This window comes from Phocoena sinus, chromosome 16 (genome assembly GCF_008692025.1).
Source record: "Phocoena sinus isolate mPhoSin1 chromosome 16, mPhoSin1.pri, whole genome shotgun sequence".
Lineage (NCBI taxonomy): Eukaryota > Metazoa > Chordata > Mammalia > Artiodactyla > Phocoenidae > Phocoena > Phocoena sinus.
Genome location: NC_045778.1, coordinates 84,288,392 through 84,314,685, shown reverse-complemented (window position 1 = coordinate 84,314,685; position 26,294 = coordinate 84,288,392). Strand labels below are relative to the sequence as shown.

Below are 26,294 nucleotides of genomic sequence, written 5' to 3'. Positions count from 1 at the left end.
GGGAGAGAGGAGGGAGGAGGGAGGGGGGTGGATGGGCGGGGGAGGGGAGCAGAAACCACGTCCGACCTTTCCTCTGCTCTGCTCCCCGATGCTGCCAGGCTGCAGACGCAGCAGAACCGAAACTGTCTGCTGGCTGCCTGGGAGCCGGCGCACACGCTGCCATTAACCAGGGTTCTCCTCAACTGTGTTCCAACACAGGGAAAAGAGCTAGTGCTAAAGCCACTAGGTGTACTTCTTAAAGTCAGACATTTATCTTTAAAGCCTTTGAAAGTATAGGATTTGGACTGAAACCCCAGCCATATTTTACTGTTGTCACAAAGTACAGAGGAGGGACGGCCTTGCACCCCGCGGAGCAGGCGAGGAGGACGTTGCCGTGTTAGTGGCTGAGAGTGGTTCGACCCCGAGTTTTTTGTTTTGTTTTGTTTTGTTTTACTTTTTGGCCGTGCTCTGCGTCATGTGGGACCTTAGTTCCCTGACCAGGGATAGAACCCGGGCCCCCTACACTGGAAGTGCAGAGTCTAAACCGCTGGATGGCCAGGGAAGTCCCTTGACCCCGAGTTTCATATGTTGAGTGTCGAGCAGACGAGGAATATTCTTCAGGCCAATAAAATGGATCCAGAGGCCACTGGCACAGCTGCCAGGTTTAGAGCATCGTGAAAAATGAAAATGCAAGGCTTTTTAAAAAGGGGGTGATGAGTCAGGAGGCTCAGGCCCCCTGCCCATGCGGGAGGAGTCTTCCCTTCCCTTCCTGCTTTCAGGCTCCGGGGGGCAGGACGTGGGCGACCACACAGAGCACACGGGTGCAGCCGGAACGCGGGAGGGCCTGGCGCGGCCGGGGGACAGAGGATGCGGTGGGCATGCAGACGATGCTGAAATCCACAAACCCACGTCTTTGTACGACAGGCCTGTGATCCGACTGTTTTATTTCTGTGAGGCGGGACACCAGAAGTCTTCCAAGAAATCAGTATTTTTAACTTTACCAGACATTTCCAAGCAGCTGACGCCCTGGCAGCAGCAGTGGCCGGAAGCCTGCTGCCCGAGGCCTCTGTTCTGCCGGTCGCTTCCCGAGCGGTGCTGGTGGGTGTTTACACCCGGAGCTCCGAGCAGCCGGGCTTCTTTTCTGAATTTACCACCACTGGGGCCTCCTCACCTGTGAACTGCCTGTCCTACACTTTGCCCATTTCTCTACTGCATTCTTTAATTTAAAAAATCTACTTGTGGTTTTTCTTTATATTTTATATATTAATCTTTTGTTACAAACATATGTCACAAATATTTCCCCCTATCTTTTGACTTTAATTATAGTATTTTAGGCCATATAAAATATTTAAGTTTTATGAAGTAAAAATTTCCTGCTGTGAGTTTCAGAGCTTCTAAATTTCCTATCTAACTTACGGGATGTTGTGCTACTCCAGGTTATACAGACATTTGTCAATTTCCACGCTGTAAAACGTAGTGACCACCTTTCTCTGTAATATACAAAAATACACACAACGGGATAAGCTGCTTCTTGCACAGTATCACAGAAGTCGTTTCCAGCGGGAGTGACCCACATACAAAAGACAGTTCGCGCCGGCAACGCCACACCCATGGGCACTGCAGCCACGTGACAGAAGCAACTCTCGCATTTGTGGATGGACAGACGGAGAAGAAAATGTGCCCGTCCACACGATGGAATATCATTCAGCCTTAAAAAGGAAGGAAATTTTGACACAGGCTACGACACAGATGGACCTTGAAGACGTTACGCTCAGTGAAATGAGCCAGACACAAAGGGACCAATGCAGTGTGATTCCACCCACAGGAGGTCCCCGCGGGAGCCAAATACAGAGACAGAAAGTAGAGGGCGTGGCTGGGGGCCGGGGGAAGTGGGGCGAGGACTTGGTGTTTAACGGGGACAGAGTTTCCGTTTGGGAAGATGAGAAAGTTCTGGAGACAGATGTGGTGACGGTTACACAGTGGGAATGTCCTAAATGCCTCTGAACTGTACATTTAATGACGGTCAAGACGGCACGTTTTATCATATGTTACGCGTATTTAAGCCCGAGTGACCTGCAGCGGCTCCCCATCCGACAGCCACCATGGTCATAATGATGCTTAAATACCACCCTGGAGGCGGGAGGGGGGAGAAGGTGCACCAGTCTGCCCAGAGCTCCAGCTGCCCCGGGGCTCCGTGGTCTCTGGGGGTCATCTTAACAATCCTCTCTGTGGTCTGGGGGGAGAGGAGGTGCCCTCGCTGCCATGAAGAGGCTGAGGGGGCCTGGGCAGAGGGGAAATCGCCCTTCCGCTGCGGGTCATGTGGCGTGTGGCCTGGACTGGGGACCGAGTCCAGCCTGGGAGCCCTGAGCCCGCCATCGTGAGCCCCTTCTGTCCACCCCTGATCAGCACCCAGGAAGCAGGAGCGGCTGGGGACCAGGCAGAAGGACAGGAGGCCAGCATGATCGCGCGTGGCTGGCCCCAGAAGCCAGGGCCGGGCTGCCTAGGGGTCTGGTGGGACGGGGGCGCCTGCATAGTCCGGCCAGCGGGTGTCTGGAGCCCAGGAGCCCGTGCAGGTCGAGGCAGACGTTCATGTCCCACCCCTGCTCTGAAGACAAACAGACGGGGGCCCAGCAGGTAAGGGCAGAGGAAGCGGCGTGCAAAGGCACCGGGCAGAGAGGAGGGACAGCAGGGAGGCTCCGGGCCCTGGCGAGGGTGGGGTCGGGGTGACTTCGTTATGCCGGGCTCATGAGCAGGGGTGAGGGGCTGCCGTGATCAGAGCGGGAGCAGAGCGAGGAGAGGCCTGGCCACCAGGACAGAGCCGCCTCGGGGAGCTCGAGCACAGAGAGGACCGGACAGGTCTCGGGACGGCCCTCCGGGTGAGGACAGACAGCCTCTCACCGGACCTGGGAACAAGGAGGTCAGGGGAGTCCCCAGGAGGGCACGAGCACAGCTCCCCCAGAGGAGGGCAAGGGGCAGTAACGCTCCCTCCACGTGGCCAGCCGGCCTGAAGCCCACGCAGGAGGAGTGCGGGGCGGCTGTGGGGGGGCGGCTGGGGTCCGAGTGCCACAGGGAAGCTCCCGGGAGGCCGGGAGTGGGCACCGGGGCTGCAGAGGGGTGGCTGGTGGAGGCCGGGGAACAGGGAGGACGAGCCCGGGCCAGCGTGGGGTGCTGGGAGGCCCACTGGTGGCCTGCTTTCTAAGGGGAGGTCGCTGCTGGCTGAGTGGCAGAGGCCGGTGAGCGGTCAGGCTTTGCAGAGCAGGCAGCCTCCTTCACCCTGGACGCTGGCAGCCGTGCCACCCCTCGGGGCTGAACGGGCTGTCCCCCGCAGACGTACCAGGTTCCTCCGTGGGGTCGGGAGGTGGCTGACCCCCTCCCTCCTCCTCTGCATCCTCCTGGGCCAGCACCCTCCACTCCTGCAGTGCTCGCCTGTCCCTGGAGGACACAGCGGAACACGGATGTTGTCGTTGCAAGCAGCTTCGTGCACAGCTTACAGCTTTCTTTGAAGGCTTTCTTCGGTGTGTCTAAACAAGACCCTTTTACAGTCTTCACTGAATTTGTCACAATATTGCTTCCATTTCGTGTTTTGGTTTTTTGGCCGTGAGGCATGTGGGATCTTAGCTCCCTGACCAGGGATCGAACCCACACCCCCTGAACTGGAAGGGGAAGTCTTTACCACTGGGCCTCCAGGGAGGTCCCTACAAGGATTTCTACTGTCACTTTTTTTTTTTTTTTTTTTTTTTTTGTGGTACGCGGGCCTCTCACCGTTGTGGCCTCTCCCGTTGCGGAGCACAGGCTCCGGACACGCAGGCTCGGCAGCCATGGCTCACGGGCCCAGCTGCTCCGTGGCATGTGGGATCCTCCCGGACCGGGGCACGAACCCGTGTCCCCTGCATTGGCAGGCGGATTCTCAACCACTGCGCCACCAGGGAAGCCCATCTACTGTCATTTTTAAAGCTTCACACAAAAGCCCTTCACTCCTGGTCCCGTGGCCGGACACACGGGCATCCTGGGGGCTCCGAAACGCACATCTGGGCAGAGCTCCCTGGGCGGGGACAAGCCAGGCCCCACCCAGCCCCTGCCCAGTGAGGCACCAGGACACTTTTCAGGGAAGGCCGGGTCGGGGCCGTGGCCATGAGCTCCGCAGCAAAGGCTTCAGGCATTCACTGGTCTGCACGGGGCCCAGGGGATGCTGACCAGTCCACTTCCTCTCAGATGCCCGAGCCTCACCTAAGACCGTGAGCCCTGTCTCTCCAGCCCCGTCACCCGCGGTGTCACTGTGCTGTTGGCTGCGTCTCGCCCGCTGCACCGCGAACCGCCCACGGCAACGCCCAGAGGACTCGCTGCCCACGCGGGCACAGAGGCACCGCAACACTGGGGAGCCTCTGAGCTGAACAGAAGCCACCCCTGCCCAGGCTGTGGCTGTGGCGACGGGGCTGGGACGGGGCCAGGGCTTCACCCACCACGCACTCTGGGTCTGGATGCTACGTCTCCAGCCTGGGTCTCCACCAGCCTGTCTGACCCCATTCCTGGATCTTCCACAGATTCCCATGGCCAGTGCCCTCCCATCCCACCTGCACATCTGGCCCTCGGTCTCCCCTCTCAGCAGAGCCCTCCATCGTGGGCCCAGACCCTGGCCACCACCCCAGACTCACCCTGGCCTCTCCTGCTGCCTGCGTCGGGGGCCCTTTGGTCCCCAGGGTCACAGCAGCTGGGCCCTCCTGGGCTCTGGCCGCTGCCCTGCGAGAGCCTCTGTCGTATCTCCACGATGAGGCAGGAGATCGGTGTCGGCAGAATCTGGCTACGTGCTCCCCCAGCTCCAGGCCCGAGGGAGGGCCAGGCACCCCCTCTGCACCCCTGCAGAGCCCGCCTCGCCTGAGAGGCTGCTTCCCGAGCCCGCAACCCAAGCCGGTGCTCCCGCGTGGAACTGTGGTTCTGTGACGTCAGGGGCGGTGCTCCTGGGCGCAGGGGCCTGTCTTTGTCTCTGCCGCCTCTTGGGAAGTGGGCTGGAAGGTTCCTCAAGAGGCACAGGGCAGCGTTCTCAGGGGCACAGGTAACCAGGAAGTGTGACGTGCTCCGCGGGGCTGTGTGGAGACTAAGCCACTGGACGGGGTCCCCACGCTGTTGCCAAGGAGGCCACCGAACGTGGTCTCGGGGCCCGCGGCACAGAAACCACGGAGAGAGCTGCTGCTCGCCCTTTGACTCAAGAGCCGCCCTCAGCGAAGGCGGGCGGCACCCTGGGCACCGGGGAGCCCAACCTGGGGGGAGGGGCACGTCCCGCCCGGCCTCCCGAGGTCCCCAGCCAGGTGCCCACCCGAGCCAGAGGGTGTGAACGGTGGCCGCGGGGGCAGCTGAGCCTCGGAGACAGAGGTGCTTAGCAAGTGGCGGGGGGGGGGGGGCGGTGCTGAGCTTCCACAGCCGGGCAGCAGCGGGACCTGCCTGGATGTGGGGCAGAGGGCCGTCGGGACGCACAGTGAGGGCCCACTCCCGCCCTGCAGCCTGGACTCCTGCAGAGGGATACTCTGGGGCGTGGCCCGCGACCACCATGGCCTCGGGGGCCCAGGCCACGCAGTCACATCTGAGCCTCGCTGTCGGATGGCTGCGTCCTTGCCGTCAGGATGCCAGCCTGAGGGCAGGGCCACCGTGCACCCTGACCAGGTCTGAGGGCCTAATGTCACTCAGCCTCTCCCTGAAGGACATGAAACCCGACTTGAAAAGCACGTCTGGTGTCGGGACCACCGCGCTGGCCCATTAGAACACGTGCCCTGAGGACCGTCTGCATCCGCAGGGCCCCAAGAGAAAACACTCAGGCGGGTGATTTCAGGAGGGTCTATTCGCAAGGCGGAGCAGGGGCCCTGCTAGGAGGACGGGCGGCAGCCACCCCGGGACCCTGGGGTGAGGGACGGAGGGGCTGCCGGCACCCAGCAGCAGGAGCGGTGGGCGGGGCAGAGGGACCCTGCCTCCCTCCCCGCTTCTCTCTGACCTCCCGCCGGAGCCCCACCTGGCCGGACACAACCAGAAGGTGGAGGGCGCCGTCCACGCCAGCCGGCCTCGCGGGCCCAGAGCGTGGTGGAGACAGGCAGTTGGTGGGGCTGGAGGACAGAGGGGACAGAGGGGACAGTGAGGACAGGGCCCGAGCTGGCCCCGCACCGAGGCCGACCAAGCCAGCACCAGCCCCGCGGGGCAGAGGCAGGAGTGCACCTCCCAGACAGGCACGTTATTTTTAAGCCACTTTTCTTAAACAAGACCTGTAAGCTGGGTGATTGACAGGAGAGGACGGGTAGAGGAAGAGCAAGGGACCAGAGGAGGAAACAGGGCAGAGGCAGGGCGGCGAACTTGAGGGCCTGCAGCCGCCCAGGGCACACGGCCCGCGAGGAGCAGCTTCCAGGCGAGGCCAAGCCCGCCCCGCTGCCCCCGACCTCACCTCCTGCGCTGCTCCATCTGGGCTGATACTCTCTTCCGGCAGGCTGGTGCGGCCCTGGGCCTGCTGCCATGGGGCCAGCTCGGGCAGGACACTCTTGAAGGAGGGCGTCCTCGTCCTACGATGATACAAGGGCGTCAGCCGAGCACCGCACTGAACCCCGTGACGGCCCCGAGGGTGAGTGCAGGGCCACGGGCTGGCTACATGGAGATGCCCCGACGGTCACGGACAGTTGCCACCCCCAGAATCCACAACGTAGGCGGGGTCGGTCGTCAGGGCCTCCACCCCACTCCCCGGGCCAGGCCACGGCTGGACCTACACCTGGGACTGGTGAAACTGTGCCATGCGGGGAAAAGGCTCGCACTGACTTGGACGAGGTACCAACTTGGTTTCGGGGGTCTGTGGGCTGGGGAGACCTGCCCTGCACACCTCCAGCCCTCCCAGGGCTATGGCCAGGTAATCACACTTGAACAAGGTTTTACTTTGAAAAATTTTCAAACCTACAGAACAGGTGAAACAACAGTGCAGTAGACACGTGCACACCTTGCACGTGGATCAAAGCTCTTTAATCTGTTTTCCAATAGTGCCCAATGGCAGCCTTCTCAGACGGGCCCTTCCTCACTGTCCCGCCACAGACTTTTACCAGACACGCGGGGCGTGTGTTCACGCCGTCTGCAGGGCCACAGACCGGAGTGGCTGCTGACCACGTTCTGTGCCCTGGACGTGCCATCACCGCCCTTGCCGACGTATGAGCTGTATTCCCCAATGTTACTGGGTCACGTTCTCTCTGTATATTCACACATCCACACACGTGTGCACATCACACCCCCCCACACACAGGATTTGAGTTTTTCTCTCGTGTAACCTCTTCCTCTGAGCCTGTTTTCTGGGTAACTTTAACCTAAACCAGGCCTGGCATCTGCCGTGTAACGAACAATGGCGACGTGGACATACGTCCACCCGACGTCTTCACAGAGAATCACAAAATGATATCACAGCCGCGCAGAGATCAAGAAAGTACACCTTTGCTTTCAACTTTTACCTGAAGACGGGTCTCGGGCGGGGTCGCCGCTTCTCCTTGTCGCTCAGCACCGCCGTGAGGGCTGGGGGCAGCTCCGCTGGCAGGCGCTGGCGCTCCAGAACCTCCGCTTGCTGGCTCTCCACGATCTCCTGCCTCAGCTTCCAAAAGCGCCGGATCTCCTCCTCGCTCGGCCAGTCCTCTGGAGGCTCGGCGGACCTTCTGCGCTCACGCAGGTCTAGTTTTTCCACAGGTGGGAAAAAGCCTGCCTTTTCTGTTAACATGGTTCCCTTTGCCTCCCGAGAATGAATGGCTTCTTTGTTGGGCACACGCTCTTCGGATAAATCCAACAGGGGAGGTGGCACCTCACTTACGCTCATCTTTTTAACTGGGGAAATCGACAGTGGATAAAAGGCCATTTTAGTAGACTGTATGTCCACACCTGAGATGCGCACCAACCTGGAGCCCACTCCCTGCGCAGAAGGCTGGGTAGGGGCTGGTCCCTGTGCCCCAGGCCCTCACACTGCACATAAATCCATATGAATGAAGATATTTGCCCCATCCAGACCTTCTAGTATCTGCTTCTAATTGATGTTCAGCCCACACACCTGTATTTTTTACTGCAATGCTTTTGCTGACTTTTAAACACTTTGATCTCTAGTAAAGTTATGTGAGAGAAAGTTGGCGCACTACGTATGCATCCACAATTTGTGCCAGATCCCTCATCGGGCGTTAGGGCCACAGCTTCCCAGAGACAGGTGTCACCTGGCCTCACAAGGCCTCCTTTCCCTGGACGTGCAGGGACCCGGACGTGCTGACAGCCAGGTGGCCTGGGCCTGGAGCTGTGCTGAGGGTGTGAGGGTGTGAGGGTGCAGGGCTTGCCCACCAAGCCTGGCCTCAGGCCTGGGGCAGGCTCTCTAGACCCAGCAGCCCCCTGTGTTCTTAAACACATTGAAACAGCCTTGTCCTGTCCAAGTTACCTTCTTGTACGGAGTGAATTCATTTTCAGCCTTTCAGTCTAATTTATTTAGCTATTTTCTACCTTTTTTTTCTAGTCGATTATGTATGTATTATACTTGAACCAATATAGCCCTCTTTGTATAAATACATATAGAAACTACAATTGGGGTTGAAAGACAATGGGTTTTAATTACACAATAAAATATTAAAGTCTACAAAATATGTTCAGTGTCAGTGGTTTACAACTTTGTTTCCTGAAGCAAAAACTTTTCTTTCACATTCTTCGGAGAGTGTGGAATCCAAACAGGAGAACCAGGTGAGCACCTACCTGGATGTCACGTGCTGGCATGACTGCAACCGCCTCATGGGACCCCAGGCCCAGGTCTCCTCCCAAGGGACCCCCGAGGGCGGCCGAGCAGGACACGCTGTGTCTGCACCAGGCACGGCACACGCGAGTCCAGGACGGCGAAGTCCTGACCACTACACGCTGGGGATCAGTGTTTTTAAAGAAAAACAGTTCACAAAGTGGGCAAAGATACGCTTTAAAAAATCCTAAGGAGTGACTAGAAATGAATGTATTTGTCCAATTTGCTTGTGGACAATCGACTTAGAGCCAGAGGTGAACTGGACCCATAGTGACACCAAACAGAAGGAGGGTGAATGCCAGCAAAGATAGTTTTTAAAGTCAAGCAAAATGGCAAAACACGAAAACTGTAAACGGGGACTTCCCTGGTGACGCAGTGGTTAGGAATCCGCCTGCCAATGCAGGGGACACGGGTTTGAGTCCTGGTCCTGGAAGATCCCACATGTCACAGAGCAACTAAGCCCGGGTGCCACAACTACTGAAGCCCACGTGCCCAGAGCCCACGTGCCACAACAAGAGAAGCCACTGTACCACAATGAAGAGCAGCCCCCGCTCGCCACAACTAGAGAAAGCCCACGTGCAGCAACGAAGACCCAACACAGCCAAATATAATAAGTAAATAAATTTATAAAAACAAAACCAAACAAACTGCTGAAAATTAAACAAAAAGCAAGAGAAAAAAGATGTATTACTTCTAAGGGAAAACCAGTAAGACTGCTGACTTTTCGATAGACGATGGAGTCCACAAGACAATACAGATATTTCTAAAGCAGTCACGATGCCTAAAGTCTAGGAGCCTATACAGTCTGCTAAAACAACCTTCAAAAATGAAGGGAAGGGCTTCCCTAGTGGCGCAGTGGTTGAGAGTCCGCCTGCCGATGCAGGGGACACGGGTTTGTGCCCCGGTCTGGGAAGATCCCACATGCCGCGGAGCGGCTGGGCCCGTGAGCCATGGCCGCTGGGCCTGTGCTTCCGTCCGGAGTCTGTGCTCCGCAACAGGACAGGCCACAGCAGTGACAGGCCCGCGTACCGCAAAAAATAAAAAAAAAAAAAGAAGGGAAAATAAAGATGACCTTTTAAAATTCTGAAATAATTCATTACGATAAGACTCAATATAACACAAAAGACAGATCTTTAGGCCAACACCATCATCCCAGATGGAAGCACGAAACTTCAAGAAGAGATGAAGAGCACCAGAAGGGCGACCATGTGAGAAAACATAAATTAGACGGTTTAAAGAGTGTCTATTGGATCCCTTACACATATAAAAGCAAAACTCACGAAAACAGCAGCACAGAAGACAGGAAGGAGGCAACGGAGCTAACCGTTCATTGGAGAATGAACAGAAATGAACACACAGCAGCTGTCCACATCCACATGGACAAGCCTGAAAGACACTGTGCTGAGCCCCTAAACGCCAGGTCACCAAGAATACACAAGGGATGATGCAACTTAGAAAAAGTCTGCAAGGAAGGCCCTTTAAACATGTATTGTGTAGGGATAGTAAGCGGTAACGCTTTCAAGGAAAGCAATGAAGGATGAACAAAAGTCACGCTGGCCTGGGGGAGGGGGGCAGGTGGACTCACGAGCACACCTGGGTCCACAAAGGCCTGATGCTGGTCTTCCTTGAGCAGCAGGTACAGGGCTCCGCGTTTGCATTGTCTGTACGCTGTGCTCACATGTAGGACACACATCATAGCAGCAACAGCTCTTGCGATCGGATCTGTGTTGTCTCAGGGGCCGGAAGGATGGCATGGAAGGGATTTAAAGCATCGGCTGGCCTCTTCCCTGCTGGGTCAGGCCTGAATTTACATTACAGATCTGGTAACTGCAGAAGGCCGCATTTAAAACTATCTTTTATTTTATTGTTTTAGCACTTACCCTGCTCCACAGGTAACATTTTGATAGGATTTCTTTCTAAAAGCAAAGTTTTCAAATGCCTTTAAAACAAAACAAAAAATATGTAATTTAAAAGCAGAAAATCAAATGACCATCAAATTTCTTCATCTGTCTTCTCTTTAAGGGAGCAGCTTCAACGCAGACGTTTACCCCATGCTCTGCCCCCACCAGCAAATAGACTTCACGTCTCAGCATCTGGTCAGGCTCTGGGCCTCAGCACTGCAGACACTTGGGACCAGGCAGTTTTTTGTTGGGGGGACCGTCCCGTGCCCGGTGGGTGTTTAGCGGCATCCTGGCCTCACCCCACTAGATGCCCCCCCCTCCCCAAGCTGTGACAACCACAAGATCTCCAGATGATGCCAACGTCCACTGGGGCACAATCGCCCTGGCTGAGAACAGTCACGGAAGGATGTCCAGGAGACAGAGTACCCGCTCTGCTTAGAGATGAAGAATTGGCACACTGAGGCCTCTGTGAAGTCTCAAAGCCAGGAAACACGATGAAGGGGTGTGTTTCTCCCAGTATTTGACCAGGGACCTCTTCTGTCACTTAATAGCTAATAATATCCCTTACAAGGTTTGGCAAAAGACGTATCATAGATAGGTAGAAGATGTCCAATAAAACTTTACTAACTGAACGACAACGGACGATAAATGGTTCACATTAAACTCTATCTTGCCCCTTTTGTTCAGCTGCTTTCGCTTTTCCACATTTCATCAGGGCTCCGTCGTTATTAATGATCATTTTCTCTTTCTCAGTTGCTTTCAGGGATGTAAAAAGACTTCAAATGCCCTGGCTCATTCAGTGTCTCAGCCAAGGGGTGTGACGGCCCCTTCTCCCGGGCGTCCAGGCAGAGGCAGGACGCCCGTCTCCCGCCCTGCTCCACCCAGGCTTCACCGAAGCTCCGCCTGCCTTCTCTGTCACTGGGCTTGACACTCCGTGCCCTGAGCAGCCCTGGGAGACCAATGGGGAGCAGAGTGGCCTGGAATGCAGGCTAACCTGTACCCACATCCTCAGCTTTCCTTCCCCGAAAACGTTCCTCAGACAGACAGCCCCCTGCAGACCCCATCAGCAAATGACGCTCCAGCTAGAGGGTCTCGCGTCTCATTTTCCTTGGAAGGTGAAAAAATTAAAATTCAACATCACACTGACCAGAGTCCCCAAGATGTGAAAGGAGAAAATATAGTTTCACAGACACAGAATTGAGAGCTCTAGTAAGTATTCATTTAAACCAAGTTTAACTTTTGACTGGCAGCCCTAAAGGAAAATCGGATTACCTGAGGATCAGCCAATTCTCTTTCCCTTTACTGTCTTGGATTTTCCTATTATTTAAAGTTTTTAAGAAGTAAACTTGGGGAATTAAACTTTCCTTGGTAAACACAAAGGCAAATTAATTAAACATCGTTACTTCAACGTATTGGTTTTGGTTTAGTCCCCTTTTAATTTCGCTAATACAAAAATAGCAAAGGAGGACGGCGTTTGCTTTTCTAAGATTCTTCAACCGGATGTGCGGGCAGCCGCGTACCCTGGACCTTCCAACACGCCTCTCTCAAAGCCAAGGATGTTCCAGCCCACTTGTTTGTCTATTTGTTTGTTTGTTTGGGGGGGGGGCATATTAGCCAACTATGAACCTGAAAGTGTACAGGGGATTTTTCCACCTTATATAATAATACATTAAAATATTCTTGTGTACACTTTTAAGTGATAAATTCACAAATACTATCAGTAAACCACTGATTATTTCATTTCACTGACTTTCAACTGAACGCCACGCATTTATATACTGGACTGGAGTTGCCTGCCTAAGGAAGCATATATACTGATGGACCTTTTTAAACCTTCTCTCTCTGCTAGCAAGCTTACACATCTAAGACATTGAGAGGGGGAGAATATGAACACTGGCATTGTTTTTTTGTTTGCTTGTTTGTTTGTTTTTTGCAGTACGCAGGCCTCTCCCTGTTGTGGCCTCTCCCGTTGCGGAGCACAGGCTCCGGACGCGCAGGCTCAGCGGCCATGGCTCACGGGCCCAGCCGCTCCGTGGCGTGTGGGATCTTCCCGGACCGGGGCACGAACCCGTGTCCCCTGCATCGGCAGGAGGACTCTCAACCACTGCGCCACCAGGGAAGCCCTCTGGCATTGTTTTAATTAGGCTTTTTGGAAAGTTTAAGGCTTTCAATAAGCCCATAATTTCTAATGAATGTTTCAGTTCTTTAGCAAGCTGATCTAATTTTAATGATATAACTGGTTATAAATCACACGCAAAATTATATCTTAGACAACATTAAGCAGGTGGCTTTGACTGGCAAAGTCAAAGAATTCCACAATTTGAGACCACGTATTTATTTTCGAATAAAGAATAGTGCTTATGAGCACAAGTCCTAGTTTATTTTTATCCTTCGAGTAGCAATTACTCTCCAGAACCGAGTGCCATTTTGCTAAGACAGCCATGGACCACAGGCATGAGACTGCCCTCGACACACCAGCCCAGTACCCCGTGAAGAGCGGAGCCCCCCCAAGCCTCCCTGACACACACTCAGAGACGCCTGGGGCCACCCGGGTCGCGCCGGCGGGGACCAGGTGGAAGCAGAGAAGGCATGGCTGCCTGTCACACTGCCGCTGGCAGACGCGCTGGCCGGAGCTGAGGACACTGCTCTAGGCAACCAGGCGCCGACCCAGTGGGTCCAGGAAGGCCCAGGAGCTCCAGGAAGACAGCTCCCGGGGGTGTCCCCACCCTGCCGGAGACACCCACTTGTCAACAGAAACTAGCTGCTTCCCTGCAGAGCCTGAAAAGGCACGGACGGCGCACGGGGATTTTCTCTTACTGTTACACGGACCAAATACTCCCTTCTTTTTTTTTTTTTTTTTTTTTTTTTTGCAGTACACGGGCCTCTCACTGTTGTGGCCTCTCCCGTTGCGGAGCACAGGCTCTGGACGTGCAGGCTGAGCGGCCATGGCTCACAGGCCTAGCCTCTCCGCTGCATGTGGGATCTTCCCGGACTGGGGCACGAACCCATGTCCCCTGCATCGGCAGGCAGACTCCCAACCACTGCGCCACCAGGGAAGCCCACTCCCTTCTTTAAACATACTTTTAAAGCCAGTGAGCAATAGTTCAGGCAAGTGAAGGGCCTCTGCGCCTCTACTCTGCCATTTCATGGGGGCTGTAATGACTCTAGCAGGAAGGGGGTCACCCTTGGACCCCTCTGCTCCTCCCACACCGTCCATCCCACCTGAATTCCCCGGCTCTCCTGCGTGGACGGCTGCAGCAGCCTAACTGGCCACGCTGCGGCACGCTCACCCCTCCTTTCAGAGTGATCTTAAAGCCCTGTCCCTCCCTTCAAACCGTCTGTGACTTCCTGCCTCTTTCGTGATGAAATTCAAACTAGCGATCGCGCCTACCAGCTCTGGTCGACTGCCTCTGCAGGCACCTCCAGCCCCTTCCCTCCTCTGTTCCACCACACGGCCTCCCTGCTGCCCCTCCCATTCCCAAGGACACGGCCACCTCATGGCCCTTGCACGTGCTTTTCCCTCTGCCCAGTGTGCACTAATGTTAAAGGCGTGTCTGAAATTCACGTCATGAGGTCTCCTAAAGGTTAAGAAGCTGGCATAGAAGGGCTGGGCACTGAGGCGCAGGGGCCAGGAGAGTGGGGTGGCCTCACGCTGCATGTGACTCCAGGACTGGGGGGTGCCAGCTGACCTGTGGCTGCTGGGAGGGGCGGGTGAAGGGGGTAGGCAGCTTGGCCCCAGTTCTAGAAGTGGGAGTAGTAGGAGACGCCCGGCATCGGAGTGGCAGGAATGTGGCTGGATGGCACAGAGCTTGCTTTGGGGTTTCTGATTTTCCCAAAAAGGAAGAGTGACTCATTATTTACCAGGAACCAGCGCAGTTCCACACGGGCCCTTGGGAGCAAAGCCGCTGGCCTAATTCATGGACAGTATTTCTTCTTTTTGTTTGTTTTGGTTTTTTTGTTTTTGTTTCTTAACATCTTTATTGGAGTATAATTGCTCTACAATGGTGTGTTAGTTTCTGCTTTATAACAAAGTGAATCAGTTATACACATACATATGTTCCCGTATCTCTTCCCTCTTGCGTCTCTCTCCCTATCCCACCCCTCTAGGTGGTCACAAAGCACCGAGCTGATCTCCCTGTGCTATGCGGCTGCTTCCCACTAGCTATCTATTTTACGTTTGGTAGTGTATACATGTCCATGCCACTCTCTCACTTTGTCACAGCTTACCCTTCCCCCTCCCCACATCCTCAAGTCCATTCTCTAGTAGGTCTGTGTCTTTATTCCCGTCTTACCCCTAGGTTCTTCAGTACAGTATTTCTGACCCTTCAGGCAGCTTCACGTGAGGGAGTCAGAGATGGAACCGGCTGCAAAAGCCGCGTGGACCACCCAGCAGAGGCGCTGTGGTGCCAGCGTGCTCCGCGGTGCTACGCGTCCTAAACTATAACCATACAGGTGCATTTGGTACCTGCAGCCACCGCACCTCCGAGCTGGCTTTGAAAACGCCATTACACGCTTCTGCTCTAAAGTCGACATTCAGTGAGGTGGGGTGTGGTTAGGCAGCCAAAGAACAGGCACTCGGGCATTTGAAGGAGATGATGGTGACCTCCTAACCTGGGAAAAGAAACATGCAACTCACTTGTGACAGCCGATCCCAGAAGGAAGCGCTGTGATCCTATTAGAGCGGAGGTCCAGCCAGGTGAGGTTTGGCAGCCACTGAAAGAAGCTTTTAGGAATCGTGCAGAGGGCGTTTTGGGGAGAAAAAAAAAATGTTTTTGTCAACGAACTAAATTTAAAACATGCCACATCCTCAAAGCATTTCCACTAGTGACTGTAATCACACACGCCAAGTTAAAAGAAAACCCGTAACATTTATCCTTAAATCTATTAAACGGGGGACACAAGTGTCAGAAAAATGAGGCCAGGCCTCACCGCGCAGCTGCTAGAGTGGCTTCCCGGCCTGGAGACGCTGCGTCTCGCCCGGCTGGCAGTTCAGACGCCACCACCGCGCACATCGCACCCCTCCCATCAACTATCCTTTAACATCCAGCTTCATCCCCGAGTGCGTCTGAATCCTATCCTCCCCCCCCACCCCCGGGCCCACGCTGCCCAGAGAACGAGGGCAGGAGCCGCGCCCGGGCCTTGGATCTCACGCAAGGAGACACCGAAAAGGAAACTAAAGAACACACACGCTGAGTTAGCTCTGGCGTCCTCTGTGGTAGCAACGGCGGCACAAAAACAGCCTGTAACCATCACGTCAGGAAGTCTGATACATCACGCAGTGGGCCCTTAGGTCGGATCGTAAATAAGATAGGACAGTACGAAGGGGAGAGGACAAAGCACACGCACACTGACCCTCGCCCCGCGATACGTACGAGTACAATTTTACAGTCACGGTGTGGCAGGATTGTGGGTGACACAGACATCCCTTCCCTACTGCTGCTGATACACGCTGCGTAGGTTTACATGATCACGTACACCACACACACGTGTGTATTTACGTGGTCGTGTACACCACACACACGTATGTATTCACGTGTCTCTATTTACCAGGGCAGCAGAATGTAGGCGTCAAGGGCACTGGTCTGGAAGCCAGGCTGCCTGGGTTCAAATCTAGGTTTCGAAAACCTATGAGCTGTGTGACCTAGAGCAAGTTCCCGAACCTCTCTGTGCTCCAGAGGCCTGGCCTCTTCCAGGTGCAGCACGCGAGCAGCGCCTGGCACACAGGGGCGCAGGTAAGCACCAGCCGTCACGACTGCGCTGCTCTATTAAAGCCCGCGGAGCACAGCACGCGGCACCAGCAGGCCGCTCCTCTTCCACCAGTTTCTCAGCTCCCAACTCTGCTGCCAAGACCACCTTCCAAGTCCCTTCAAGTTTAAGGCAGAAACTTGAGAAACACCGGCTAGAAACCACACTCCACAAATATGCTGAGAACACAATCCCTGAGCAGCTAAGATGCGGCACCGTCGCTCGCTGTTGGCGGCAGGCGCAGCCTCTGGGCAGTGAGTGGCGACTGGACACAGCGTGGGGACGCCTTTGCGCCGGGCCACTCGGCCTGGCTGCCAGGTCAGCTTCAGGCTCTTGCTCTCTCAGCCCCAGCGCCGAAGCCGCAGATCCTGGTAAACACCAGAAAAGGAAATCTCAGAGAGACAAGCTAGCATTTGCCGTCGCCCCACAGGGGCCGGCTTGACTGCATCACACGAGCCCGTCCTCCCTCCTCGGTTCTGTGAGGCCGTGAGAAGATGGGGGTCAAACGCACCCGTAACCCCTAAAAGTCCACCACTCTGAGTGGTCACCTCACTCAGTGATTTGTTGCCATGGTAGTAAAATGTATATTGACGTCTCTGTTTTCTGAGAAGCATAAACAAAGTTTCTTCATTAAGCCTGAAGAAGGCTCTGGAATGTCCTCCTTCTTTCTTTATGCATGACACTGTTGGGTTCCTTGTTCAGAGCTGAGAGCATTTGCTTCATTAAAAGTGGTGCATTACAGGATGACCCAGTAATCACTCATGGAGGTCAGTGCTAAGAAAAGAGACCGCAAGACCAGTGCTTGCCTGACGGGAAAAACAGGGTGCGTAACACAAATGGGGTTAATAAACTAAGTAGCTACTTAAAATCTAAGTACACGGCTTTTGTAAAAGCACACAAAACCGTCAGTCAACAGGGTAACAGTGCAATGCGTGGGTGTGTGTACCATGTTGAGGACAATGTGCCTTATATGCTTATCATTTAATTCTCCTAATAACCCATAAATAGATTCTCATTCCCATCTTCCAGGTGAGGACAAGATGAGGTTTAAGGAAATTACGTGACTGCTGGGCAGTGAGAGAACTGCTCGTGAGGGCCCCTGCCCGTCTCCCCTCAAGGCTGTGTGATGGAACCTTGTTCTAGAAATCGCAGGAGGAGACAGACCCACTAGATCCTAAGCAGGCAAGGGCCAGACCTGGTGAAGGCACCAGAGGCACCAGGTAGAGTCAAGCCTGTGACATCTGCAAAGCTGTGGGTGACAGTTTTTACTGCACTTGTTTTAGGGGTGTTGTGTTTTAAGAGGCCAAGGGTGTTTTCGGCAAGTTGCCCCCCAAACCCAGGAGAGGACATCAGTCTTCATCATCTGTGACATCAGAGGGCATCAGAGCAGCACACAAAACCCCAAGTTAACCCTCCTCTATCTCATTCTCGAATTGCTCTCTAAAAGAAAACTGCACGTAAGAAGAGCCTTCAATCACGTCTACGTCGCACATATGTACCATGCCCCAGAGGTGCCCCACTCACTATGAAGTTGAGAACTTTAAAGATCTCTCCTAAATGGTGAAGACCACTTTGACTCAAGTCTAAAATTGATGAAGAGAGGATGACCCCCTTGACACCCTCGTGAGCCTCCCTGGAGGGGGATGCAGGCTTGCTCCTAGCCTGCCCAGCGCCGCTCTCCGGGATCAGCAGCCCCACAGGCAGCCTTGCAGGAGCTCCTTCCCTCCATCCGTCAGCCAGGAGGAAGCAATCCTCCGGGGACCACCGCTCATCCTCCCGGGTCTGGAGTCACCTGCAGACAGGGAGGGGAGATGCAGCAACAACTAGGTACACGGGCACACTCTCACTGTCTAGCTCATGGCAGATTTGTGTTTGCTTACAAAGACCATTGTTTCTAATAATCAGTATCATAAACTTCTGTAAAACAAACTGGACTGCAAGAAGGTTCAGATTAAAATGTTCTTCTCCTCCCTTTGCACCATGGAGTTCCAAGATTTAACTTTTAATTCCTGGAAAATGCAATGGCTATTTTTGGGATGAAAACAAGTCAGAAGATTTCAAAGCACACAAACTAATGTATCCCTTCCCTAAATGCAGTGGGGTTCCTAAGTTCGCACTTTCTTACTTGCCCCGCGGTTCTGTGGCATTTCCATTAGTGTTCCACTCCACGGAGAATCCTGACAGCTCAGGTTACCGCTTTGACTCAGCGATCAGCGCTGGGTCTGGCTAGCACCCAGATTAGGCTGGGGGTGGGAACCGGTCTAACTAGAACCTTGAATTTTACTTGTTCAACAATAGTTTTGCTCGACACAAAGTTTAAGAACTGTATTTCACCAGAACCTCATTCGGTGAGGCACACGTCCGTGTTTAATTCCCGATTTATCCGGCAATAACAACCAACACTGGAATGTTTCAGGGCTCAGAAGCCTTCGCTCATTGATACAGAACTCTCGACAGCAAGAGGAAAGAGATATGGGAACATATGTATAACTGATTCACTTTGTTATAAAGCAGAAACTAACACACCATTGTAAAGCAATTATACCCCAATAAAGATGTTAAAAAAACAAAAAAAAACTCTCGACAGCCAACACCTGGGAAACGTGTGTGCGTCTACCTCCCTCCATTTTAGGGATGGGGAACACGAGGAACCGCCCAAAGGTCAAGCAATTAACGAGTGGGGGGGCGAACCCACCGCAGGCTGCCTGCGCTCCCTGGAGACCCTGGGCCTCCCCTGGGGTCCTTTTCTGTGTTTTAGGGGGAGAGAGGCTTCAATCTCCCGCAAACCTCTGAACAGAAAGAAGGCCTCAGGACCGAGAGCAAAGCCACAGGGCCTAAAAGCGGGCGGAGCGGGCTCCGTGGGGTCGGGGAGGCGGCTCCGGGTCCCGGCGCCCTCCCCGGTTTCTCCACCGCGCCGGGCCGCCCTCGAGGCCCCGCAGCTCCGCACCCCGCAAGCCCGCGGTGCCCCCAGCCTCTCGGGATGCGCCCCCGCTCCCGGCCCGCCCCTCGCCCCCCATCACCCGGCGCCCCAGCGTCTCTCGAGGGGCCCCCGACCCCGACCCCGGGCCCGCAGCCCTGCCTCACCCTCGGCGCCCGCCAGCCCACCCGACGCCCGCACGACCCGGGCGCCGAGTGCGGCAGTCCAGCAGTGGAAGCTGCCGGCCCCACGCGGTCGCTATGGAGACGCCCAGCCTTACGGAGGCCCGCAGGCGCCAAGCCGCGCGGAAGGCGCGCAGTCGCGGGGCGCGCGGGGCGTCTGGTGCGCCTGCGCACGCGGCACTCATCCAGACTCCAGCGGTCCGCCCGGAGCCGCAGCGCCGCAGCGCTGGCGCGCCGCCCAAGACCTCCTCTGCCGGGCAGTCGGTGACACACACAGAGGTGGTGCGTTCCGGACGAAGGGGACATGTGTGCCGAGGCCCGGAGTGTCGTGATGCGCGAGCGCGCGCCTCTGCGGAGCGGGCGGCGGGGCACCTGCCGGTGGGCTCTTCGGGGGACCGCAGGTTACACACGGGAAGGTTCGCATTTCAAGTTGACCATCTGGCGTCAAGAACTTGAAAGTCCTTCCCGTTTTATACCTTCCCGTCTGCAGCAGGCAGACCTACGTCTTCTTGGGGGGGGTCACAGGATGGCTGTCCCGGTTGCAGTCGTCACTCGGACGGCCATCACCCGGGAGGAGAAGGAAGCCCCCAGTAACTGCCTCTGAGATCTGGCCGGAATCGCTTCGGCTACCTAGACCAATCAGCAGAAAGGAAATGAGACCACCACAGGGCTCGGACCAATCAGGATTTCTCTGTGGGTCTGGAACCCCACCCCCCTTCTCGAGCACTCAGGTAGAGGGTCTGCATATCTCTTATCAGTCAGGCGGCGAGCCACTAGAGGATGACGTCATTAAGGGATTTGACCTTTGCCATTGCAGAGGCTGGTTGGACAATCTCTGAAGGCTGCTGCCCTCCGCCTGATGCTGCAGCTTGAAGTGTGCAGGGCAGGTATTCAGGAAGGGAAGGTGGAGGTAAAGGGGGGACCAGCGAGCCCCAGCTGGAACCCACGAGGATGGATGGATCACGTGGCACCGATGGTCACAGAACTACACACACACCCAGCCCAGGAGTTGGAGAAGCTAAAAGACTCGGGGAGACAGACTAGCTGCATGCCTGCCCCCCACCAGTGAGGTGAGCTGGCAGAGAAAGGACATTGTGTGCGAGCTGCAGCCACACCTGGGCCCCTGCCCTGGCCGTCCAAGTATAAAATCATTACAGCTGCTACCTCACTGCACCCCCTTACCCCCCAAATCTCATGCACAGTGCCTCTTGGGGCCGAGTTAGGAAACCTGCAGGAAAGAGGATTCTGGAGAAGTAGTTCAGCCTATACACACTGACACAGCCACCACGATACTGGAAAACAAATGGAGGTACTGATAGGAGTGAGGAAAGGGGTGACTGGTCGCTGAGCAGGCAACCCGAAGTGTCAGCTACAAGAGCCACTGAAGACTTTCACACTGATTTGAACATAAGGCCCGCCTTGTTGTAAAATGATCACTTTGGATTTCTGCTATGGTCGTGGCAGGTGATGCCATTCAGAACAACCCTTCCACGAACAAGAAAGTGAGGAATATTTTCTGCATGTATGCTGTATGTCGATACTAGACTTTATTCTATATACGTTCTTAGAACAAAATATGGGTGAATTTTATTTTATTCTTAAGCTAAGAAAGGATTTCTTAAACAGGATATAAAAGCACTAACCATAAAAACAGATGTTGATAAATTCACTACATTAAAAGTACTCTTGTTTATCTAAAAGGTACCATAAGGAAAATTAAAAGTTGAGCCCCAAATGAGAGAAGATATTGGCAATTCTCATATCCAATAAAGATTAGTATCCACAATATATAATCCAATGAGGATTAATATGCAGAATACATAAAGAACTCCTATAATTCAATTTTAGAAAGATTAAGACAATAGTTACATTTAGATTAGTAGGCAAGAGAAATGAACCAACAACTCCCAGGAGAGAAAAAAAATGGCCAATAAAGATATAAAAAGATGCCCCACTTTACCAGCTAGCAGGGAAATACAGTTTTATCTGAAATGAGATACTGTTTTACCCTTCCTCAGTTGGCAAAAATGAAGAAGTCTGGGAACACCTGTGTTCATGCCCGTAGCTCATTCTTCTGTCAGGGTGTCCACCGGAACTTGGGGCGTCTGGGAGAGCAGCCTGCTCTCCTGTCGGGCTGGATCCCCACGTGCAGTGACCCCCACCGTTCCCCTCTGGAGTCTCAGACACAGAGTTGCATCAGGACACGTGGGCAGAGACATTCACAGCAGCCTCGCTCATTTTAGCAAAACCTGGGAAGGACCCCAAAGGCCAAGAAAGAGAAAGCCATGAAATGAACCAACAATAGCTACTCACAACAACAAGAATGAATCTTAGAAACAGCTTTTGACAGAAAAAGCAAATTCCAGGAGACTTCATAGAATATGAAATGCTTTTCATACCAGCAAAACTAAATGATAAGCTACAAATGTGAATGACAAGTTTCTAAAACCAAAAATCAAGAGACGAGTTGGCCCATAATATGCGCCGGGGGAAGCAGGAGATGGGGTGCACCTGGTGGGAGTAATGGGCTGAACTGTGTCCCTCAAATCCCATCCCTCACCCCCAGTACCTCAGAATATGACTTATTTGGAGATAGGGTCTTTAAAGAGGTGACTAATGTTAAATGGGGTCATTGAATGGCCCTCATCCAGTGTGACTGGTGTCTTTATAAGAAGAGGAAATTAGGACACAGACACACAGAGGGATGACCTCGTGAGGACACAGGGAGAAGACGACTGCAAGCCAAGGAGAGAGGCCTCAGGAGAAACCGGTCCTATTGACTCCTTGATGTCAGACTTCCAGCCTCAGACGGTGAGAAAATAAATTTCTGTGATTTAACTGTCTGCTCTGCAGGTTTTGTTAGCAGAGCCCCAGGAACCAGTGCAGTGGAGGTCCAAGGACGGGTGGTCCCTCAGTCCAGGCCGGGGCAGAGGGTGGGGTTGCTGGTGAGTTGGGTGGCCGCTAAGGGCTATTTCATTGTTACACTTCAGAACATTTGTAGTTTTTTCAAGGTTTTTCTTTTTTTTCTCCCTGCATGGCTTACGGGACCTCAGTTCCCTGACCAGGGATCGAACCCAGGCCCTCGGCAGTGAAAGCTCATAGTCCTAACCACTGGACTGCCAGGGAGTTCCCAGAACGTTTATACTTTGCGTGCGTCCCTTTGTCTGCATCCTGCTACACAGCAAAAGAAGGGCTGCAGTGGGGGCGGGCGCAGCACCAAGCGTCTGCTGCCTGTCTACTGGGTGGGTGGGGGGAGTCCTAACACCCATTCCTGCTCAAGCCTGAGCCTGGGGGTCGTTCTTGGATGTCAACAGCGCCGTTCCCACGCTCCAGCTGGGAGCTTGGGCAGTTACTTGCCTCCCAGGCCTTCTTTCCTTCATCTGTGAAGTGGGATGGTCACGAGAGGTGTTTTGTAGGGTAGCTTATACCCGGAGTCTCACCCAGACCTGATTTAATGGTGGGACTTGGGACTTCTGAGCTGATAATATTTAGACGAGATTTTGGACTTAGTGTTGAAGCTCTAACAGTGAGACTTTTGGGGATGCTGGGATGCGGTGAATGTATTCTGCACATGGAATAGGCTTAGATTTGGGGGGACCAGATGGTGGACTGTAGTGTGGGTTTAGTGGTGGCCCCCCAAAAGATATGTCCACCCAGAACCTGTGAATGTGACCTTACTTGGAAAGAGGGTAATTAAGTTAAAGAAATCAAGAAGGTATCATCCTGCATTAAGGTGAGTCCTAAATCCTATGACAAATGTCCTGATAAAGGAGAACACATAGATGAAAAGACGATGTGATGATGGAGGCAGAGCTTGCGGTGATGCCTCTGCAGGCCGAGCGATGCCAAGGACCTCCTGGAGCCGCCAGAAGCTGGGAGAGACGTCTCAGGACCTCCAGAAGGGACCACCCCTGCTGACACCTTGATTTCCGACTTCTGGCCTCCAGAATGGGGAGAAAACACACTTCTGTTGTTTTCACCCACAAGTCTGTGGTCCTTTGTCACAGCAGCCCTGGGAACTGACACACTAGGAGCCTCATGGAGTTAAGCGGCGAGTTTGTGCTTCAGTCCTGGTACCATGACAACAGAGAGGAAGGATTCCTTCCCAGCAGCCATGGGGCTCCTCTTCTCCACTGTGCATTTTCCTCTCCCCATTCATGCTCTCTGGAGTCATCGGAAGCCAGGCAGCCCCATGACCCCGAGAATCAATAACATCACCAAGCAACCCAGCCACCCAGCACCTGGCTCCCCACGTCCTTGCTTCCACATGTACTTTGTCCCATGTCCCACCAGGGCTAAGTCGGATGGCACCACAGCCAGGGATGACCTGGTTTTCCATTTCCTGCTGGGAAGGGGACTCATGGTTTCCCACATAAGTGAGCAGCTCAGGATCAGAATCCCATTTGAGCTTGTTTCCTGTTTCCTGGGGCCAGTTCTGGTACGTTTCCCAGCAGGAAACAGCACATTCAAATCGGGCAATCTGAAGGGAGTTTAAAAACAGGACTATTTACAAAGGTGCAGGCAGCATGTTAATTTCAGAATGATGCTATTGGACAAAGTACACATGAAAACTGGTCTGCCAACGATCACACCCTCTCAGGAAGCTTGGCTTTTTGGATGAATTATGGCTTGACGCACGTTTGTGCTTGGGTTTACAGGGCTTGAGCCTTGAATACAAATCAGACCCCTGCTGTTCTGCACATGCCCTAAGTGGGCACTCGCCGTCCGCCAGAGACACTGGCCACTTTCTGCCCTCGCACACACTCTCCTTTCAATCTCAGGGACAATGTCATCACAGCTCCTGGGCCCCAGGGTTTCACAAGGGCACTTGCTCGGACCCCTGCCGACCGCCCCAGCTCCAGCAGTCCTGTGATCGCACGCTGCCCACGATCCTGTGTGGGCGCTCCCACGTGCTGGGTGTCATGGACACGTTTATCTGGTTACTGAGTCACTGACAGTCCCCTGTCACTGGCACGGGATGGAGAAGCCCCTGTCCTCACCCTGCTGAAGTTCCTGATCATTGTGGGCACCCCTGGGCACAGGGACACTTTGCTGGCCTCACTGACCCCTCCCCGTTCACAGGTAAGTCCCTCCCAGGCCCCTAGAACTTCACAGTGGCCCTCGGTGGAGTGCGGCAGCCTGGTCTGCTCTCGGGTGAGGCAGCTCCTGGCCTTTGCTCTGTCTCCTGCCCACTCTGCACCCCTTGCTCTCAGCCTGCCTGGGGTGACACTCTGCCTCGGTGCCCCCCCCGCGCCCCTCCCCCCCCCCCCCCCCCCCCCCCCCCCCCCCCCCCGGTCTTCAGAAACATTCCTTCACTTGCTGCTGCCCCGGAAGGATGGCTACAGAGCCCCTCCTCTGTGCCGGCGCTGAGCTGGGTGCCTTCAACATGCTGACTGGGAGAGGGCAATGGTAGGAGGGAGCCGTGTTCCGAGAGCGGCTGCAGCTCAGCATAAGGAGGCTGGGCCCAGCCTGGGAGCCCAGAGCCCAGGGAACTTGCCTCGCTGGAGTTTAACTCAAGACTGGATGCACGGCAGGTGGTAGTCGGCCCGGTTATGCTGCGGTAAATACACCTCCCAAATCTCGAGGGCTTCCCACAGTGGCTGATTTCTCCCTTGTTCTGTGCATCCACTGCTGGTTGGAAGGTGGTCCCCAAGTGATGGGGACTCCCTCTTAGCCAAGGGGGCATGTGTGGCCAGTCCGGACACCGGCTCCTCAAGTGTGGCTCAGAAATGACACAGTTCACCTCTGCTCACATTTCATTGGTCAAGCAGGCCACGGTGGTCAAGGGGCTCCACCGAATTTCAAAGGTGGGGTCGGGGACAAGCGTAGTTCTACCTCGGGCAGTAGACGGGAAGCGGGAACAGCCAAGACTGAGTGCTACTACTTGAGGTGGCGGGGGCCGAGCCAGGTGAGGGGCTGCGAGGGCAGGACAGAGCCCAGGGTGGCTGAAAGATGTCCACGGAGGGACGGGCGGTGGCGGGAGAGACCCGCAGGGCCTGGTGCCTTGGCCTGCAAGCCGGGTGGGTGGTCCTCTGTCAAGGCGGGGCAGGGGTGGGTGGTCCTCTGTCATGGTGGGGCAGTGGAAGGCCCTTTCAGAACTTCCTGGGGGAGGAAGGAACCGCCAGCTCTACGGGCAGAACCTGAGGAGGCAAAGGCTTCCAAAAGTCTAAGACAACTCATAACAAAACAACTCTTCAGTGAAAAAGTATTAGGCGCAGGGAGCTGGGCGGTACTGAGAGTCTTCTCCTGGGTCGTTGGCTGTGCAGAGCGCTTTATCCGCGAGGTCCCTCCTGGCCAATCGAATGTCGGGAGGCGCATCGAGGTCAAATCGCGCCTCGGACCACACCCCCCACCCCCATACGCTGTACAAGGTACCCGGGCGGCCTGAGGCGCGGACCATCGCCAAGGGCTTCCGCTCGGGAACCGTGCCGGGCGGACTACACTGAGGGCCGGACTGGAGACCCAACCAAGGGTACCCCGAGAGCGCAGGCGCGTGTGCCCAGCGTCGCCGTGACCCCGGGCGCGCCCGTGCGTGCGTGTGCGCGCGCGCTCGCTGTCAGGCTCTGGGCCGGCCGACCGGAGAGGGGCTCGCGCACCGGGCCCGACCCCGCCCCGCCACCGCCGTCCCTCCCTCGGCGATGCAGCCGCATGGGGGTATCGGCGCCGGACCCGGGACCGCGGGGCTGCGCGTCCTGACACCGACCCGGCCTCGGCCCCCGCACAGCCGTTTCCCGCCACCCCATCCCGGGTCCCGTGCGTGGTCTCGCCAAGGGCAGAGCCGCAGGATGAGGTTTAAGGCTTCCCCGGGT

At 55.1% G+C, this 26,294-nt stretch overlaps 2 protein-coding genes across 2 annotated transcripts; both read right to left on the bottom strand.

Moving 5' to 3' along the window:
• Nucleotides 1–911: 911 nt before the first annotated feature.
• LOC116741349 lies at nt 912–5,523 on the bottom strand. The gene is made up of 3 exons (XM_032607609.1): nt 4,632–5,523; nt 3,314–3,411; nt 912–1,688 (listed from the first exon to the last, which is right to left on the bottom strand). Exons 1-3 carry the CDS (start codon nt 5,521–5,523, stop codon nt 1,680–1,682), a joined length of 999 nt encoding a protein of 332 aa, XP_032463500.1. The 3' UTR covers nt 912–1,679.
• LRRC27 (leucine rich repeat containing 27) lies at nt 5,484–25,885 on the bottom strand. The gene is made up of 9 exons (XM_032607608.1): nt 25,719–25,885; nt 25,370–25,494; nt 19,989–20,115; nt 19,660–19,834; nt 19,471–19,561; nt 15,278–15,364; nt 7,440–7,803; nt 6,401–6,515; nt 5,484–6,068 (listed from the first exon to the last, which is right to left on the bottom strand). The coding sequence occupies exons 1-9, from the start codon at nt 25,883–25,885 to the stop codon at nt 5,835–5,837; spliced, it is 1,485 nt and encodes a 494-aa protein (XP_032463499.1). The 3' UTR covers nt 5,484–5,834.
• Nucleotides 25,886–26,294: the final 409 nt, after the last annotated feature.

Excerpts from the sequence above, each read along its gene's own strand:
- LOC116741349 (XM_032607609.1), bottom strand. The coding sequence starts at position 5,523 with ATGGTGGTCGCGGGCCACGCCCCAGAGTATCCCTCTGCAGGAGTCCAG. Across the intron at positions 3,412-4,631 it reads AGGCAGCAGGAGAGGCCAGG|GGACAGGCGAGCACTGCAGG; the intron begins GTGAGTCTGGGG and ends TGTGTCCTCCAG.
- LRRC27 (XM_032607608.1), bottom strand. The coding sequence starts at position 25,885 with ATGGTCCGCGCCTCAGGCCGCCCGGGTACCTTGTACAGCGTATGGGGG. Across the intron at positions 25,495-25,718 it reads GACCCAGGAGAAGACTCTCA|GCCAAGGCACCAGGCCCTGC; the intron begins GTACCGCCCAGC and ends CCCGGCTTGCAG. Across the intron at positions 19,562-19,659 it reads GGAGTCTGGATGAGTGCCGC|CGACCGCGTGGGGCCGGCAG; the intron begins GTGCGCAGGCGC and ends GCGTCTCCATAG.